The 17,166-nt window shown below is 52.9% G+C and overlaps 1 protein-coding gene across 5 annotated transcripts in view; it reads left to right on the top strand.

Annotated features, from left to right (window-relative positions):
- Positions 1 to 17,166, top strand: part of ADAM22 (ADAM metallopeptidase domain 22) — a 79,325-nt gene that overhangs the window by 21,705 nt on the left and 40,454 nt on the right. For all 5 annotated transcript variants that reach the window (XM_068156929.1, XM_068156928.1, XM_068156927.1 and 2 more), the window contains exons 4-7: positions 5,513 to 5,579; positions 10,969 to 11,051; positions 14,308 to 14,371; positions 15,885 to 15,954. In XM_068156929.1, coding sequence (XP_068013030.1) covers positions 5,513 to 5,579; positions 10,969 to 11,051; positions 14,308 to 14,371; positions 15,885 to 15,954 — 284 coding nt within the window. The remainder of the gene's footprint in view (positions 1 to 5,512; positions 5,580 to 10,968; positions 11,052 to 14,307; positions 14,372 to 15,884; positions 15,955 to 17,166) is intronic.

Below are 17,166 nucleotides of genomic sequence, written 5' to 3'. Positions count from 1 at the left end.
TCTAGGACACCAGGTTAGTTCAGGATGCGGATGTGTGGGGAGGGAGGCTGTTGTCTTGTTGGAACTGCCTCAGCACATCACTGAGATGCCAAGCAGAGACGACAGGAGAGTTGAAAGGAGGCTTCTTCTACACATGCTTGGTCAAACCCAAACTCATCCCTCACTACAGGAGAGTGTTAACTAGTGGCAGCTCCACACTCAAGAGCAGGTCAGAGCTGTGTCAGTCCCCTGCATTTCTAACCTCCGTTCTGGGTGTGGGAGTGGACCCTTGGTGAGCAAAATGCTGCAGGGCAAGAGGGGTGGTGGCACTGAGGAGTGATGCTGAGCTCTCTGCTTGCTGTCTCTATGCCTAGCAACAGAGTCAGCCAGGGTCTGGAGAACAGGGCTGGTGAGGGGCAGCTGAGGGACCTGGAGTTGTTTAGTCTGGAGAAGGAGAGGCTGAGGGGAGACCTCATTGTTCTCTCTACAGCTCCCTTGAAAGGAGGCTGGAGCCAGGTGTGGGTTGGGCTCTTGTCCCTAGTATCAGGTGATAGAAGGAGAGGAAATGACCTGAAACAGTGCTAGAGTGTTAGATTAGAGATGGGGGAAAATTTCTTTGCTGCAAGAGTGGTCAGGGATTGGCACAGGCTGCCCAGGGAGGTGGTGGAGTCCCCAGCCCTGGAGGTGTTCCAGAAATGTGTGGCCATGGCACTTGGGGCCATGGTTTAGTGGCCATGGTGGTGCTGAGTTGATGGTTGGACTGGGTGATCTTGGAGTCCTTTCCAACCCCAAAAATTCTGTGATTCTCAGCTGTTTTTCCCTTTCCTCTCCCTTGTGCAGGCTGCTGCCTGATCTGAGGAAAGCTTCCAATTGTGACTGCTGAGTCCATTTAGCTGACTTCACAGACAACCATCAAATTAACTGTGCAGATAAAAAGAAACTCAGCAATGCTTTGGAGTGGAAGGAAGGGAAGTTTGAGAGCTGTGGCTATCAGAGCAGATAGATCCATGGAGAATGGAGATAACTAAAACCCCCCTGAAGGGCAACAAGAGACCTTGTATGAGCAGAGACCCAGTGGCAGCCTGGACTGTATCCAAAGCAGCATGGCCAGAGATGGAGAGAGGGGATCCTGCTCTGCTCTAGGGAGACCTCACCTGCAGTGCTGTGTCCGGCTCTGGGGCCCTCAACACAGGAAGGACATGGAGCTGATGGAGCCCAGAGGAGGCCACGAAGATGATCAGAGGGCTGGAGAACCTCCTGTATGGGGGCAGGCTGGGAGAGTTGGGGCTGCTCAGCCTGGAGAAGAGAAGGCTCCAGGGAGACCTTAGAGCTGCATTTCAATGTCTGAAGGGGATTTACAGGAAGGCTGGGGAGGGACTGTTCAGAAGGGCCTGTGGGAATAGGACAAGGGGCAGTGGTTTGAAACCGGAGCAGGGCAGGTTTAGGTTGGACATCAGGAGGAAGTTCTGCACAGTGTGAGTGGGGAGACACTGGGACAGGCTGCCCAAGATGTGGTTGAGGCCCCATCCCTGGAGACAGTCAAGGTCAGACTTATTGTGGCCATGGGCAGCCTGATCTAGCTGGAAGTCACCCTGCTGAGTGCAGGGGGTTGGACAGGATGAGCTTTGAGGGTCCCTTCCCACCCAATGCAATCTGTGCGGAAAGGTTCTTAGTGGGGATGAGGATAAAGGAGAATAAAGATATCCTAGCTTGGCAGAGACAGGGATCCGTGCCTAAGTGGCTTTTTCCCTTGAGTTCATCCTGCTGGATTTTGTAGTTAGCTGAGGGCTGAGGCTGAGAAGGTTTTAGAGCCACAGAATAATGCCAGCTAATGCTGATTGTACCTTGCACCCTGCCTGCCTGAGAACATCCCCTTCTGTTCCCTCTCATCTGGTTTTACACTTTCTTGGTCCTCAGTTCATGATGATCGATCAATCAATCAATCATGGCAGCATAGAATGAATGGTTTGGGTTGGAAAAGCTCACCCAGCCCAACCATTCTCTAACTCCACCAAAGTTGGGGCTAAACCATAGCCCTGAGCACCACATCTCTGTCCCTGGGAAACACCTCCAGGATGGGCACTCAGCCACCTCCCTGGGCAGCCTCTGCCAGGCTGTGAGAGTCCTTTCAGTCAAGAATTGTCTTCTTACCTCCAACCTAAACCTCCCTTGAGGCCATTTCCTCTCCTCCTGTCACTTGCTCTTAGGGAGAAGAGCCCTACCCCCACCTGGTTCCAGCCTCCTTCCAGGGAGCTGTAGAGAGCAATGAGGTCTCCCCTCAGCCTCCTCTTCTCCAGGCTAAACAACCCCAGGTCCCTCCAAGACTTCCTGAGTCAGGTTCCATGTGTTGGGCAGCCCTCAGTTCCATTCATTCACTTGTCCATTCCCAGTGTGGATTCCAGGCATCCATACTTGTCTGTGGCAAGAGGTTCCACATAGGAGGCAGGGGCTGTACCAGAAAAGGTCTCTTGCTTAGTCTGGAGCTTACTGCCATCTTCTGTCACCTCCTAGCTGAATGCCAGGTTGGAAGGGACCCCAAGGATCATCTTGCAGCTCTTACAAGGCAGAGAATGATCAATCTCTTTGTTTTCTCATGCCAGGCAGGGTTTCCAGATCTCTGGAGAGGACAGCAGATGAGCCCCCAGAACATAAAAACATGAACAGCAGTAATTGTGTCTGGCCCCCATGAGAAGGCAGCCCTGTGCTGCTCTTTGTCATGCCCCCCAGTACAACTGCAGGCTCCTTCTGAGTTCAGTGGTGTTGTTTGAGAGCCCTTTCTGGGAAGAAAGTGTTCTTGATGTCCAACCTGAACCTCCCCTGGGCTACATGTTTCTGGAACACCTCCAGGGGTGGTGACTCCACCACCTCCCTGGGCAGCCTGTGCCAGTGCCATTGACTCATTGCCAGTCCACACTCACCTGAGGTTCTGCCAGCACCTTCTGCAGCCTAATTAGCTGCTTTCTCACCTTGGTGTATAAAACTGTGGTGCATTCAGATGCCCTTACAACTCAGTTTTTCACTGGACCTCAGGAGCTTTCCATTCCCTTGCTGTCTCAGGAGCTTCTCTGCCCTTCCAGCTAATTGAACTTTCAAAGCAAGGCTGTCCAGTAGCTGTCCACAGGATTTGAGAAGAGGTCTCCTTTGGGCAGTGGCATTAATCTTACCTCAGTCTGACTGGAAATGAGTTTTCTTGATGTATTGTGTGATGACAGTTGTGTTCTTCAGGAAGACACCTTATTGATCTGGCACATCATTATGGCAGAACCCAGTGCAGTCCTGTCTCTTCCTTGGAAACCAGGCCCTCCAGGAGAAGGGAAGAGAAATTCCCCTCAGCCCTTGAGTGCCTCATGTTGCTGCTTCTGCAACTGAATTTGATCCTGTTTCTGATATTCAGCCCTGGAGATCATCCAGCTCTTTCCTGGGGGACTTTTTTTCAGCTGTCTTCTTTATACCGCCTCAGCATGGTCAGCATCTCCAGTTAGAGCCCTGCTGGGGTTTGTGCCCAGCTTTTAATGCAGGCAGCAAGCTGGCAGCTTGTAGGGCTGGGGCTGAAGGTCTGATAGCCCAAGCCTGGTTGATTTTTCTCTCCAGCACTTGTCCCAAAGCCCTGTGCACCTTCAGGGCTGGGGCTGCTCCTGGGCCTAATGGCTTTGCCTACCCACCTAGCATGGTCCTGAGCTCACCATACTGATGTTAGGGGGTGTCTCCTGTAGCCTGTGTCTGGGGCTAAGGTCTATAAGTTGCTCTAGCACCCACTGACCCCTTCCCAGCAGAGAAGGGGCAGCAGGGAAAGGAGAGAAGAGCCACAGGTTGACATGAGAAGAGATTTAATCCTAGAAGAGCTTAGGTTGGAAGGGGCTGTAGAGATCAGCTACTCCAACCTCCCTGGCATGGGCAGGGACACCTCTCATCTAGCCTTGGTTGCTCAAGGCCTCAGCAACAAGGCCAGTGGATGCCACAACCAAACCCATCACTACAAAGTTCTGCTCAGCCCAGCAAAGGTGTGCTGGTCACACTGAACAGGAAGGGAATCCTCAAGAGCAGGAGAAGAGCCAGGTGAGGAGGACCCCAAGCAGGAGCCTCCCTTCTCCTCAAAGTTCCCCCTTTATGCTGGTTGTGAAGCTGGTGTCTGGGATCCACCTGGAGCCAGCTCAGGTCAGCTGTGCTGGCTGACCCACAGATGCTGGTGGCCTGCAGCCCATGGCTGGCCCAGCACAAGCAGGCCACACAAGGGCATCTCATTACTGTGTCCTAGTACAGGGCTATGAGGATGCTGAAGGAACTGAAACATGTCTGAGGAGGAAAGGCTGGGAACTGTTTGGTCTGGAGAGGAACAACCTGAGAGGGGTTCTGATCAATGCTGATCAATATCTGAGGGGTGGGGGGCAAGAAGAGGGGGCAGGCTCTTTTCAGTGGTGTCCTGTCAGCACAGGGCCACGGGCAATAGACACAAACTGGAACCCAGGAGGTTCCACCTCAACATGAGGAGAAACTTGTTTGGTGTGAAGGTGCTGGAGGCCTGGAGCAGGCTGCCCAGAGAGGTGGTGGAGTCTCCTTCCCTGGAGACTTTCATCTGGATGTGTTCCTGTGTGACCTGCCCTGGGTGACCCTGCTCTGGCAGGGGGGGTGGGCTCAACAGAACAGAATCACAGAACAGTTTTCACAGTATCAGAGTATCACAGTACCACTTAGGTTGGAAAGGACCTCGAGGATCATCAAGTCCAACCTATCAACACAGACCTCATGACTAGACCATGGCACCAAGTGCCACGTCCAATCCCCTCCTGAACACCTCCAGGGACGGTGACTTCACCACCTCCCTGGGCAGCACATTCCAATGGCAAACGACTCATTCGGTGAAGAACTTTCTCCTCACCTTGAGCCTAAACCTCCCCTGGCACAGCCTGAGACTGTGTCCCCTTGTTCTGGTGCTGGTTGCCTGGGAGAAGAGACCAACTCCCTCCTGGCTACAACCACCTTTCAGGTAGTTGTAGAGAGCAATGAGGTCAGTTTTAGTTGAAAAGCCTTCTAAGACCATCGAGCCCAACCATTGACCTAACAGCACCATGGCCACTGAACCACATCCTGAGCCCATGGTCTCTGGAGGTCCCTTCCAGCCCCTACCGTTCTGTGAGTGCTCAGGAGCTGCCTTTTCTCCTCAGATGCAGCCTGCCGCAGGGGTGGCTCCACCTGCTTTGGGACTCCAAGGTTTCTCCTCCTTCTGCAGTCTTCCTTTCTTTAAAGCTCACCTGACTTACAGCCACAGCTGGGAACCTCCCTTCAGTTAAAAGCTTTGAAGGAACCGTCTGGGAAGAAACCTATTGTGGTGTGTCCTTTGTCCCCTCCTGGGATTAACGATCCCCTGCACTGTGTAGCTCCGCTGGAGGTGGTTGTTGCAGGGACTTTTATGGAAGCTTTAGGCAGAGATCCCTGCAGGTTTTGTCCTTTTCAGATGGAAATCTGTAATGGGTGCTGGCTGAGAGGGAGGGCAGGGATGCACTCCAGGCTGATGGCTCTTTTCTTCTTCTTGCAGTGACCTGCTGTCCTCTGAGTACCTTGAGAGGCACATCGAGCAAGGTGGGAAGACAGTGGAAGTTAAAGTAAGGATTTCCTTCTCCTGCTTTGCTCTTGGTGTTGATGCAAACTCAGCTCTTGTCTTGCTTTATCCCTCTCTGTCATTTGCAGCCTTGAAATCTGCTTTGTCTTTGCTCCCTGATGTTCATCCTCATCCCTTAGCAGCTGAGGCAAACACTTGGGTCTCCCATTAAAGTGTCCAAACTCAGCTGCTTCTCTGCAGTGCAAACACCTTGACTGGGATTCAGAAGCTGAGTCAAAGCAGAAATCAAGCTAATAGCTTCTATTAAGGAGAACAAAAGGAGCTCTTTGTCTGCCTCCAGGTATATCTGCAAGTCAGTTGAGTTCATCTCTCCCAGTCCCATCACTGAATTAGCACAAATTTGAAGAGTGAAGCCTTTAGCAAGCAAGGAGGGCCTTGAAATCAAAAGCTCTCCTGTCAGCACTGTTAAATGCATGGGGAAGATCTGGGAGGACTAAGCCTGCCAGAGGTGAGGTCGTAACATGTTTGCTGGGCAAAACACATCCCAGGCTCTAGAGTCCCCTTCAGCTAGCTGCTGGGCTGGCTCAGGGCAGGCCTTCAGGGGTGGCTATCACTGACTTGCTCAGTGCTCTGGGATCCTGCTTCAAGCAGAGAACTGATATTGCTCATGGAGTCCTAGAATCATGGAACCATGGAATGGTCTGCATTGGAAAAGCCCTCCAAGACCATCCAGGCCAACAATCAACCCAGCACCACCATGGCCCCAGGTGCCATGGCCACACATTCATAGAATCAATAAGGTTGGAAGAGACCTCAAAGATCATCAAGTCCAACCTGTCACCCAAGACCTCATGACTATACCATGGCACCAAGTGCCACGTCCAAACCCCTCTTGAACGGCTCCAGGGACGGTGACTCCACCACCTCCCTGGGCAGCACATCCCAATGGTGAACAACTCTCTCTGGGAAGAAGTTTCTCCTCACCTTGAGCCTAAGCTTCCCCTGGCACAGCTTGAGACTGTGTCCTCTTGTTCTGGTGCTGGTTGCCTGGGAGAAGAGACCAACCCCCTCCTGGCTACAACCACCCTTCAGGTAGCTGTAGAGAGCAGTAAGGTCTCCCCTGAGTCTCCTCTTCTCCAGGAAAGTTCCCTTCAGGGATGGGAACTCCACCACCTCCCTGGGCAGCCTGTTCCAATCCCTGGCCACTCTTGGAGGGAAGAAATTTTTCCTCATAGCCATCCTGTTTTCCACCAGCATGCCCAGGTCACTTTCCCTGGAGCTGCTGTGCAGCAGGATCCTTCTGCAGCCTGTGCTGCTGCACGGGGTTGCTGTTCCCAGATGATGCTGTGTGCACTCCGTGCTGCTGCAGTGCTCTCCAGATCCTTTTATAGCTCATTTTTTGGGTTATCATCCTGTTGCTGATGCTGTCAGGCAGATGAAAGGCAAACCCCAGCTGTAGTGCTGAGAGATTCATGTGGCTGGATTCTCCTCCCCCAGAAGGAATAACTTGAGAACTCTTCAGTGATGTTTTCTCATCTGAAATGTTTCAGTTTTCCTCTTTGGAGAGTGTAGAAATGAGGGTTTCTGTCTGTGTTCCCCCAAAAAGGACATTGAGGGGCTGGTGCAGGTCCAGAGAAGGACAAGGAAGCTGGGGAAGGGTCTGGAGAACAGGACTGGTGAGGAGCAGCTGAGGGACTTGGGGGTGTTTAGTGTGGAGAAGAGGAGGCTGAGAGGAGACCTCATTGCTCTCTGCAGCTCCCTGAAAGGAGGCTGCAGCCAGGTGGGGATTGGACTTTTCTCCATAGGATCAGGTGATAGAAGGAGAGGAAATGGCTTAAAATTGTGCCAGGGGAGGTTTAAGATACAGAGGAAAAATTTCTTTTCTGCAAGAGTGGTGAGGGATTGGCACAGGCTGCCCAGGGAGGTGGTGGAGTCCCCAGGCCTGCAGATGTTCTAGAAACATGTGACCATGGCACCTGGGGACATGGTTTAGAAGCCATGGTGGTGATGGGTTGATGGCTGGACTGGATGATCTCAGAGGGCTTTTCTACTCCAATCAGTTCTCTGACTGTGCAAATGTTGCACAGTTCTCTGAGCTCTTAATAACAACAAACTCAGCAGTGCAAACAGCTCAGGTCTCAGCCAGGGAACATGCAGGGGCTGAGCTGTGGTAGATGACAGCCATGAATGTTTGATGGTATGCTCTAAAAATAACCTGAGGGAACTGATTGCCATAGGCAACCTTAAAAGCCCCAGTGTGGGGGTGTCAGGATCTGTGCATGCTGGGCACAAAATGCCAGCTCACAGCTTGGCACCACACTGCTGTCTGCTACTGCTGCATCACAGTGTGCTCACAACCATGATGGCATCACAGGTGAGGTGACTGCCCCTCCACTCTGCTGATACTCCACTGGGAATCCCATAACCAGTTCTGGAGCCCTCAGCACAATCAGGACATGGAACTGTTGGAGAGGGTCCAGAGGAGGCCACCAAGATGATCAGAGGGCTGCAGAACCTTTCCTATGGGGACAGGCTGGGAGAGCTGGGGCTGTTCAGCCTGGAGAAGAGAAGGCTACAGGGAGAACTTAGAGCTGCATATCAGTACCTGAAAGAGCTCCAGGAAAGCTGGGGAGAGACTCTGAACAAGAGCTGGGAGTGACAGGGTGAGGGGTGACGGCTCTGAGCTGGAAGAGACTGGATTGAGACTGGAGATGAGGAAGGAATTCTTGACAGTGAGGGTAGGGAGACACTGGAACAGGTTGCCCAGGGATGTTGTGGATGTCCCCTCCCTGGAGGTGTTCAAGGCCAGGCTGGATGAGGCCTTGAGCAAGCTGGGCTGGTGGGAGGTGTCCCTGCCTGTGGCATGGGGTTGGAACTGGATGAACTTGAAGGTCCCTTCCAGCCCAACTCATTCTATGATACAATTCTTTGATTAAAGACAGCAGAGCAGGCAGGAAAAGGTCACCACCCCTGCTCTCCTCTGCCCCATCTCCATTTGGTAGCTATTAATTGCAGTAATCTTCTCTAACGCCAAGGTGAGGCAAGGGCAGAGGCTGAGGCGGATGCCAAGGCAGCTCGCAGACCAGATGGCACTGCCCTGGCATCAGCTCTCTGTCCACATCCTGCAGCTACATCATGGAGCATCTTTTCTTGTAGCTGCTGGGCAGTGAACAGCAGCCTGGCTTGGCCTCAGCCCCAGGCAGCTGGGCTGATGGCAGAGCCCAGGTGCTGAGGGCTCCTGCCAGGGGTCACCAGGGGCAGCTGGGCCCATGGCCTGGCGGTGGGAGCCTGGCATGGACACAGGGCTCTGCTTGGAGAGGGCTGCCTGCAGCCTTTGAATGTGGGCAGCTGCTGGGGAAGGCCTAGGAGTGGGGATGCTTGCTCTGCATTTTGGGGTCCGTATTCTGAGTTCAGAGTTGTAGACTTTCCAGGGAGACCTTAGAACAGCCTTCTGGGATGTGAAGGGAGCCACAGGAGAGGTGCAGAGGGACTTGTTATCAGGGCCTGTGAAAGGAGGTGGGATTGAGGTGGGGTTGGTCTCTTGTCACTAGGATCAGGTGATAGAAGGAGAAGAAATTGCCTGAAATTGTGCCAGGAGAGGGTTAGGTTGGAGATGAGGAAATATTTCTTTGCTGCAAGAGTGGTCAGGGATTGGCACAGACTGCCCAGGGAGGTGGTGGAGTCCCCAGCCCTGGAGGTGTTCAAGAAATGTGTGGCCATGGCACTTGGGGACATGGTTTAGTGGCTATGGTGGTGTTGGGGTGATGGTTGTACTGGGTGGTCTTAGATGGCTTTTCCAACCCAAACCATCCTATGGCTCTGTTCTGTGGATTTCTGCCACACAGGCCAGCAGAGGCTGTGCATTTTTCTGCCTCTGTTGCCGTTTCTCACCCAGTCTTAGTTCCTACCAGGGCAGGACTGGTGCCATCAGTAACAATTTGTAAGCAAGACCTCAGTGGCTGCTAAGGAAGCAGTTTGGAAATGAGTGACCCCTTAGTGGGCAGCTCTTGAGTAAGATGATGGCTGTCTGGCACTTCCCAGCAGGGCAGCCTGCTGCTCAGCTGGCCTTTGGGGAGCTGCTTGCTGCAGGGACAGTGTGAGCTGTGTCCTCAGGCTCCCAGGTGGGACAGCAGCCTCCTGGCCTTTGGGTTAACGAGTGCTGGTAAAATAAGAGGAGGAGGAAGTGATGAGTTTTGGGGTCAGTGCCTAAGTACAGAGGAGTTGGAATTGCCAGCACCTCTCCTCACTGCAGAAAACTGCTGACTTGAAGGTCTGCTCTTGGCTGTTATCTGGAAGCAGATGACTCTGCATCCTTAATGTTCCTCCCCTGGGAAGGTCAAAGTGTGGCTGAGGTGAAGAACAAACACAGGCAAGGGATGGCCAGAAGCAGCGTGGCCAGCAGATGGTGAGAGGGGATTGTGCCCCTCTGCTGTGGTCAGACCCCATCTGCAGTGCTGTGTCCAGCTATAGGGCCCCCAGCACAGGAAGGACATGGACCTGATGGGGTGGGTCCAGAGGAAGCCACAAATATGATTAGGGGTTTGGAACACCTCTGCTATGGGGACAGGCTGGGACAGCTGGGGCTGTTCAGCCTGGAGAAGAGAAGGCTCCAGGGAGACCTTAGGGCTGCATTTCAATATCTGAAGGGGGCCTGCAGGAAGGCTGGGGAGGGACTGTTCAGAAGGGCCTGTGGGAATAGGATGAGGGGCAGTGGTTTGAAAGTGGAGCAGGGCAGGTTTAGGTTGGACATCAGGAGGAAGTTCTGAGGGTGGGAAGGCATTGGAAAAGGCTGCCTAGACCTTTCTCCTCAAGAGCAGGAAATTGCCTTCCCCTCAGAGCAGAGCTCATCTGCAGTGATTCAGCCATGTGCAGACCAGGTGCTGGGTCCAACCCCCTGAAATCTGTCAGAGGATGCCAGGGATTTCAGACTGAAATGGTCTGCATTTGGTGCAGAGTCAAAGGGATGAATGAATTGTGGGATGGTTTGTGTTGGAAAAGCCTTCTGAGATCATTTACAGTGAGTGTGGGGAGACACTGCAACAGGGAGGCTGTGGATGCCCCTCCCTGGAGGGCATCAAGGCCAGGCTGGATGAGGCCTTGAGCAAGCTGTGCTGGTGGGAGGTGTCCCTGCCCATGGCAGGGGGTTGGAACTGGATGATCTTGAAGGTCCCTTCCAACCCAAACCATTCCATGAACCTGTGAATCCTCAAGGGCAGCCATCAGCCTGCAACCAGCATGGGCATTAAAGCATGTCCTGGAGTGCCATGATGTTCATCTTGGTACCAAAGCCAGCTGGGATGTGGAGCTGGTGGGTGGCAGGCAGTCCTTGCTGCCATCTCAGGGCGTTGGCAAGCTGTCTGTGGAGAAACCATGTTTGGAGGGTGGCACCGGGGGGTCTCTGGTGGGCTCTCAGCCTGTGCTTGCCGTTGCAGGGAGGAGAGCATTGCTATTATCAGGGGGAGATCCGAGGCAACCCTGCCTCCTTCGTGGCCTTGTCAACGTGCCATGGACTACAGTAAGTCTGCTCTTTGCTCTTGGCTGTTCTCTTAGCAGCCTGCTCAGCAGGATGGAGCTGGGGGCAGGAAAATGAGGGCCTTGGTTTGCCTGCTGCTTTGGCACCAAGCACCCAACAATCCTTGGGAAAAATGGGTTCCATTGGAACTTGCCAGAAGCCTGCTCTGGGTCTGGATTTTCATTTCAGCTCCCTTTGTTTCTTTCTTTTTGGTGTTTGTTTCCTCCTTTTTTTGTTTCTTTCCATCTTATTTTTTGTTGTTTCATTTTCCTTTCTTTTTGCCTTTTTTTCCCCCATTTCTTTTTACTTATTTCCTTGCCTTGCCTTGCCTTTCTTTTTCCTCTCCTCTCCTCTCCTCTCCCTCTCCCTCTCCCTCTCCCTCTCCCTCTCCCTCTCCCTCTCCCTCTCCCTCTCCCTCTCCCTCTCCCTCTCCCTCTCCCTCTCCCTCTCCCTCTCCCTCTCCCTCTCCCTCTCCCTCTCCCTCTCCCTCTCCCTCTCCCTCTCCCTCTCTCTCCCTCTCCCTCTTCCTCTCCCTCTCCCTCTTTTATTTTCTTTCTCTTTTATTTTCTTCTCTTTTTCCTCTCCCCTTTTCTTCTCCCTTATTCCCTCTCTCCTTGTGCCCTCTCTCCTTTGCCAGGTATTCTTTTAAGATCATTTATTACAGAGATAGAAGAATAACCATAGCTGGATCATCACCATGAAAGTGACTGCCCTGGACCACTGGGAAATGGGATCTTTCCTGGTTGCAGCAGTGATGGATTTTCTCTTCCTTGTGCAAAGGAGAGGCTCCTCTCCAGGGTTTCTCCTGCCCTATCCCTTTTCTTCACAGAATTGCTGGCCATGAGCTGTGTGCATGGGATAAAATCTCTGCTGTAATGAAATCTTGAAGGATATTACATTGTGCAAGAACAGATTTTGTTTAAAGTACCTCACTTCAGTGATAATGTAACTGAAGTGTCTGTCAGCACGAGGAGAAGGAGGATTCTGCCACTCTGCTCTGCTGAGACCCTACCTGGAATCCTCCATCCAGCTCTGGAGCCCCCAGAACAAGGACATGGAACTGCTGGAGCAGGTCCAGAGGAGGCCACCAAGATGATCAGAGGGCTAGAGAACCTCCCCTATGGGGACAAGCTGAGGGAGTTGGGGCTGTTCAGCCTGGAGAAGAGAAGGCTCCAGGGAGACCTTAGAGAAACCTTCCAGTACCTGAAGGGGCTGCAGGAGATCTGGGGAGAGACTTTGGACAAGAGCTGGGAGTGACAGGATGAGTGGTGATGGCTTTGAGCTGAAATTGAGATTGAGACTGGAGATGAGGAAGAAATTCTTGACAGTGAGGGTGGGAATACACTGGAACAGGTTGCCCAGGGAGGTACACTTCCTTCCCTGGAGGGCATCAAGGCCATGTTGGATGAAGTCTTGGGCAAGCTGGGCTGGTGGGAGGTGTCCCTGCCCATAGCAGGGGGTTGGAACTGGGTGATCTTTAAGGTCTCTTCCAACTCAAGCTGTTGTAGGATTTCATGATCTGAGGGTTCCCTGGAGCTGTGTGTTGGTTGCACAATTTTTGGCCCTGTCTCTTCTGGCAGTATTGAAGGTGCTGGTCAGGGCTGGAGAGCAGCTCAGTCACCTCAGTATTTGTTGAATCTGGGAATTAAGGGGGTGGAGCAGAATGGTGGGGGTTGGAAGGGATCTCCAGAGATCATGGAGTCCAACTCCCCTGCCAGAGCAGGATCTCCTCGCTCTTGAGGTCAGCTGGAGCAGTGATGGCAGCCAGGGAGTCTGCCAGGAGATTTCCTGAGCTTTGTGTTTTTTTCCTTTGCTGAAGGGAATGTTCTGCAGCTTGCTGTCCCTCTCCAGCCCTTCCATGGGGTGGGGCCCAGCCGTGCAAGGCTGCATACTAAAGTAGTGTCTGTCTTTAATAGGGGTCTGTCCTTTGTTTGGCAGAGGGGTGATGCATGCAGGAGACTCCTCACCCTTGCACTCGTCTGGTACCCAGCTGTGCTGCCCTGCTCTGATCAAGGTTGAGTAGCTCCAGAAACCTGAGCCCAGTCTCAATGTGGGCAGTGAGGCCTAAAAATAGCAACCTAATGCATCCTGAGCCTCTGCACAGCTTCCACCAGCAATCAGCCATTGGGGCTCAGCCCCTGCTGGCTCCCAGGGGAGAAATCAGGGAGGAAGGAGAGGCTGCAGATGTCCCTTCCTGCCCTGCTGCTGGGGCTTTGTTCTTCAGACTGCTACTCCTGCTGCTCTGTCCTCTTCAACTGCCTGCTGTTCAATCTGGTCCCTTCCAATACAGTCAGGTGATGAAAAAGGAATTGTTTTCCCTGTCTCTTGAGAAGTGCCTGGATTTTCCTTTTTCTGGCACAACAAAATTCCAGCAGTTCCCCTTCACATGGAATGGTTTGGGTTAGAAAAGTCCTCTGAGGTCATGGAGTGCAACCATGGATGTAGAAAGCTTGCTAGAGCACGTGGTGATTCCAGCATCCAGTCTGAGAAAGCAGTCACAGAATGGTGGGGTTGGAAGGGACCTCAGGAGATCATCCAGTCCACCCCCCCTGTCAAGGCAGGGTCACCCAAGGCAGGTCACACAGGAACACATCCAGGTGGGGTTGGAATGACTCCAGAGATGGAGACTCCACCACCTCTCTGGGCAGCCTGCTCCAGGGCTCCAGCACCCTTAAATTACAGAAGTTCCTCTTCATGTGTGGATGGAGGCTCGGAGAAGAGGAGGGTGAGGGGGAATCCTCCAAATGCTGGCAAGTATCTGAGGGGTGGGTGTCAGGGAGAGGGGTCAGACTCTTCTTAGTGGTGCCCAGAGACAGGAGAAGGGTAAGTGGCACAAACTGGAATATCAGAAGTTCATCTGAACATCTGCTGGAAATGGGACTCTCAGGACCACGCCTGGAGGTCAGGGACAATGTCCTCACTGCAGGAGTGGTCAGGGACTGGAACAGACTGCCCAGGGAAGTGGTGGAGTCCCCATCCCTGGAGGTGTTCAAGAAACATGTGGCCATGGCACTTGGGGACATGGTTTAGCGGCCATGGTGGTGTTGGGTTGTGATTAGACTGGATGGTCTTGGAGGTCTTTTCCAACCCAAACAATTCTCTCATTCTGTGAAGAGCTGTGCAGTCTCTGACACCATTTTTAGCTGCTGCCTTTTCTAACTCTGTGCATTTTCAACACACAGGAACTTGTGCACCCTGATTCCGTGGTGCAGTGGGGTTTGGGTACTAATTCAGTGTCTGCATCTCCTGCTCTTGACAGTGGGATGTTCTTTGATGGAAACCACACCTACCTGATTGAGCCTGATGAGAACTACACATCAGATGTGAGTATCACTCAGAGCAGTCCAGCTGTGGGGGTTGAGGGGTACAGAGATATCCATGTGAACTGGAAGCCCACACAAACCCTGTCCTGGGCTGCATCCAAAGCAGGGAGAGCAGCAGCACAAGGAGGAGATTCTGCCCCTCTGCTCTGCTGAGACCCCAGCTGCAGCACTGCCTCCAGTTTGGGGAACTCAGCACAAGAAGGACATGGAACTGCTGGAGAGGGTCCAGAGGAGGCCACAGAGATGACCAGGGGCTGGAGAGCCTCCCCTATGGGAACAGGCTGGGAGAGTTGGAGCTGTTCTGCCTGGAGAAGAGAAGGGACTTTTGACAAGGGCTGGTAGTGACAGGACAAGGGGCAATAGCTATGAGCTAGAAGAGGGGAGATTGAGACTGGGGATTGGGAAGAAATTCTTGACAGTGAGGGTGGGGAGACACTGGAACAGGTTGCCCAGGGAGGTTGTGGATGTCCCCTCCCTGGAGGGGTTCAAGGCCAGGTTGGATGAGACCTTGAGCAAGCTGTGCTGGTGGGAGGTGTCCCTGTCCATGGCAGGGAGTTGGAACTGGCTGATCTTGAAGGTCCCTTCCAACCCAACCCCTTCTGTGAAGCTATGAATCCGTAGGTACAGGATGGACCAAGGCTCTGGGACCAGAGGGTCATCTCCTTTTCCCAACTTGTTTACCTCATATCTCAGTCTCTACCATCACAGACAAAAGCAGATCTCCAGAACTTAGGCAGTGTGTGTGTATAGCTGTCCTTGTAACACCTGGGTGTAGGACAGTGTAGCACCAGAAGGTGATGGAGGTCCTTAGGAGCAGGAAGAGCAGCCTGTGAGTGCCCTGTGCCCTTCTCTGGCCCTTTGTGCTCTCCATTTATTCATAGCTTCAAAGATTGCGTTGGGTTGGAAGGGATGCTCAAAGCTCATCTTGTCCAACCCCCTGCAGTCAGCAGGGACACCTCCAGCTACAGCAGCCTGCCCAGGGCCACATCAAGCCTGATCTTGAATGTCTTCAGGGATGGGGCCTCAACCATATCCGTGGGCAACCTGTCCCAGTGCCTCACCACCCTCATGGTGCAGAACTTCCTCCTGATGTCCAACCTAAATCTGCTCTGCTCCAGTTTCAAACCACTGCCCCTCATCCTGTCCCCACAGGCTGTTCTGAACAGTCCTTTGTTACATCCCTCTCCTCCTGGTTCTACCTCCACTCCAGTTCAGCAGGTCCTGTGTCTCTCCCCAATGCCCTGGGCAGCTCTCCAGCCTAGCTCTAGGTGTGCTCAGCCCCTTCAGCAGAGCCTCCTCAGCTGTTCCCAATGAAAGGTGATTAAGGGTGGTGTTAAGTATCACATAACAGGTGGGGAGTGAAGAGGAGTGTAGGGTGATGGTGCCATGCACCTGCCTGTCAACCTGTGTAGGTGCTGGGTGAGAAGGAGCTTTGGACCTGAACTGCCTGTGAAGTGCTCCTGAGCTGGGTGATCTGCTCCTGAGCTTTGAGTGCAATTCTTTCCTCTTTCAGGATGACTCCCATTTCCACTCTGTCTACAAGTCCAAGCTGTTTGAGATGCCCTCAGATGATTTGCCATCTGGTATGACACTTTCATACTCCTGTCTTAGCCGTGGATTGACTTGGTTTAGTCTAAGGCCTGATTTGTTGAATGCCCATCCCTGGAGGTGTTTCCAGGAGGCAGAGATGTGGTGCTGAGGGCCATGGCTTAGCCCCAGTGTTGGCAGAGTTAGAGAATGGTTGGACTGGATGAGCTTAAAGTTCTTCTCCAATCCAAATCATTCTGTCATTCTCTAAATCTCAAGACCTCTCTGCTTCTATCCTGTGGTTCTGCTTCCTTTATTGTGTGCCCCTTTCAGTGAGCAGCCAAGTACAGATTTGGTGAAAGGTCTTTGGCTCAAGAATAAATCTCTTGGTGCTTATGATTAGAAGTGTGAGAAGCTGAAGAAGACCCAGAGGGATTAGCAGAGAAGAACCCTGTGTGGAGAGTGAGCTTTGCCAGAATCTCCTCAGGATTCTCCCAACTACAGCATGTTCAGCTTTGTGACTGTAATCTCCTTAGGGAATTAATTCTGCCCTCCCTGCTCTGCTAATGAATTTAGGAAGCTGCTGGGAGAGCTCCACTTGGCTACTGCCTCTGAGTCACTCCATGGAAGTCCTGTGCTAAGAATACTCCAGGCCCAGTGTTGGTCAGGTGTTGGTGTAGAACATCTGTGGCGCCTTCTGAAGCCTGACACCCCCAGATCAGCTGTCTCAGCAGAGCCAGATGATCACCAGAAGGGTTTCTAGTGAGAACCCAAGGCCTGGGAAGCATCCCACGTGGCCTCCTTTCTAGCTGGAGATGTGCAGCAATGAGTTGTTGCCACAGCTGATGTGTGGAGGAAGGACCTGCTGCTGTCATGTGGCAGCAAGGGCACTGGTGGGCCACATTGTCCCACTCTGCTGAGACTACACCTGCAGTCCTGTGTCCAGCTCTGGAGCCGCCAGCACAAGGACATGGAGCTGTGAGAGCAGAGCCAGAGGAGGCTACCAAGGTGACCAGAGGGCTGGAGTACCTCTCCTATGTGTACAGGGTGAGAGAGTTGGGGATGTTCAGTCTGGAGAAGAGAAGCCTCTAGGGAGACATCAGAGCAGCCTGCTAGAATTTGAAGAGGGCTGCAGGAGGACTTCTGACAAAGGCTTGGAGTGGCAGGATGAGGGGTGATGGCTTCAGACTGGAAGGAGCTTGAGGAAGCCATTCTTGCCCATGAGGGTGGTGAGGCACTGGGACAGGTTGTCCAAAGAAGCAGTGGAG

Source organism: Melanerpes formicivorus, unplaced genomic scaffold (genome assembly GCF_026170545.1).
Source record: "Melanerpes formicivorus ecotype bairdi unplaced genomic scaffold, bMelFor1.0.p_v2 SCAF_35, whole genome shotgun sequence".
In the NCBI taxonomy this organism is placed as follows: domain Eukaryota; kingdom Metazoa; phylum Chordata; class Aves; order Piciformes; family Picidae; genus Melanerpes; species Melanerpes formicivorus.
Note: the sequence above shows the minus strand (reverse complement) of the source record. Positions and strands in the feature narration are given on the sequence as shown.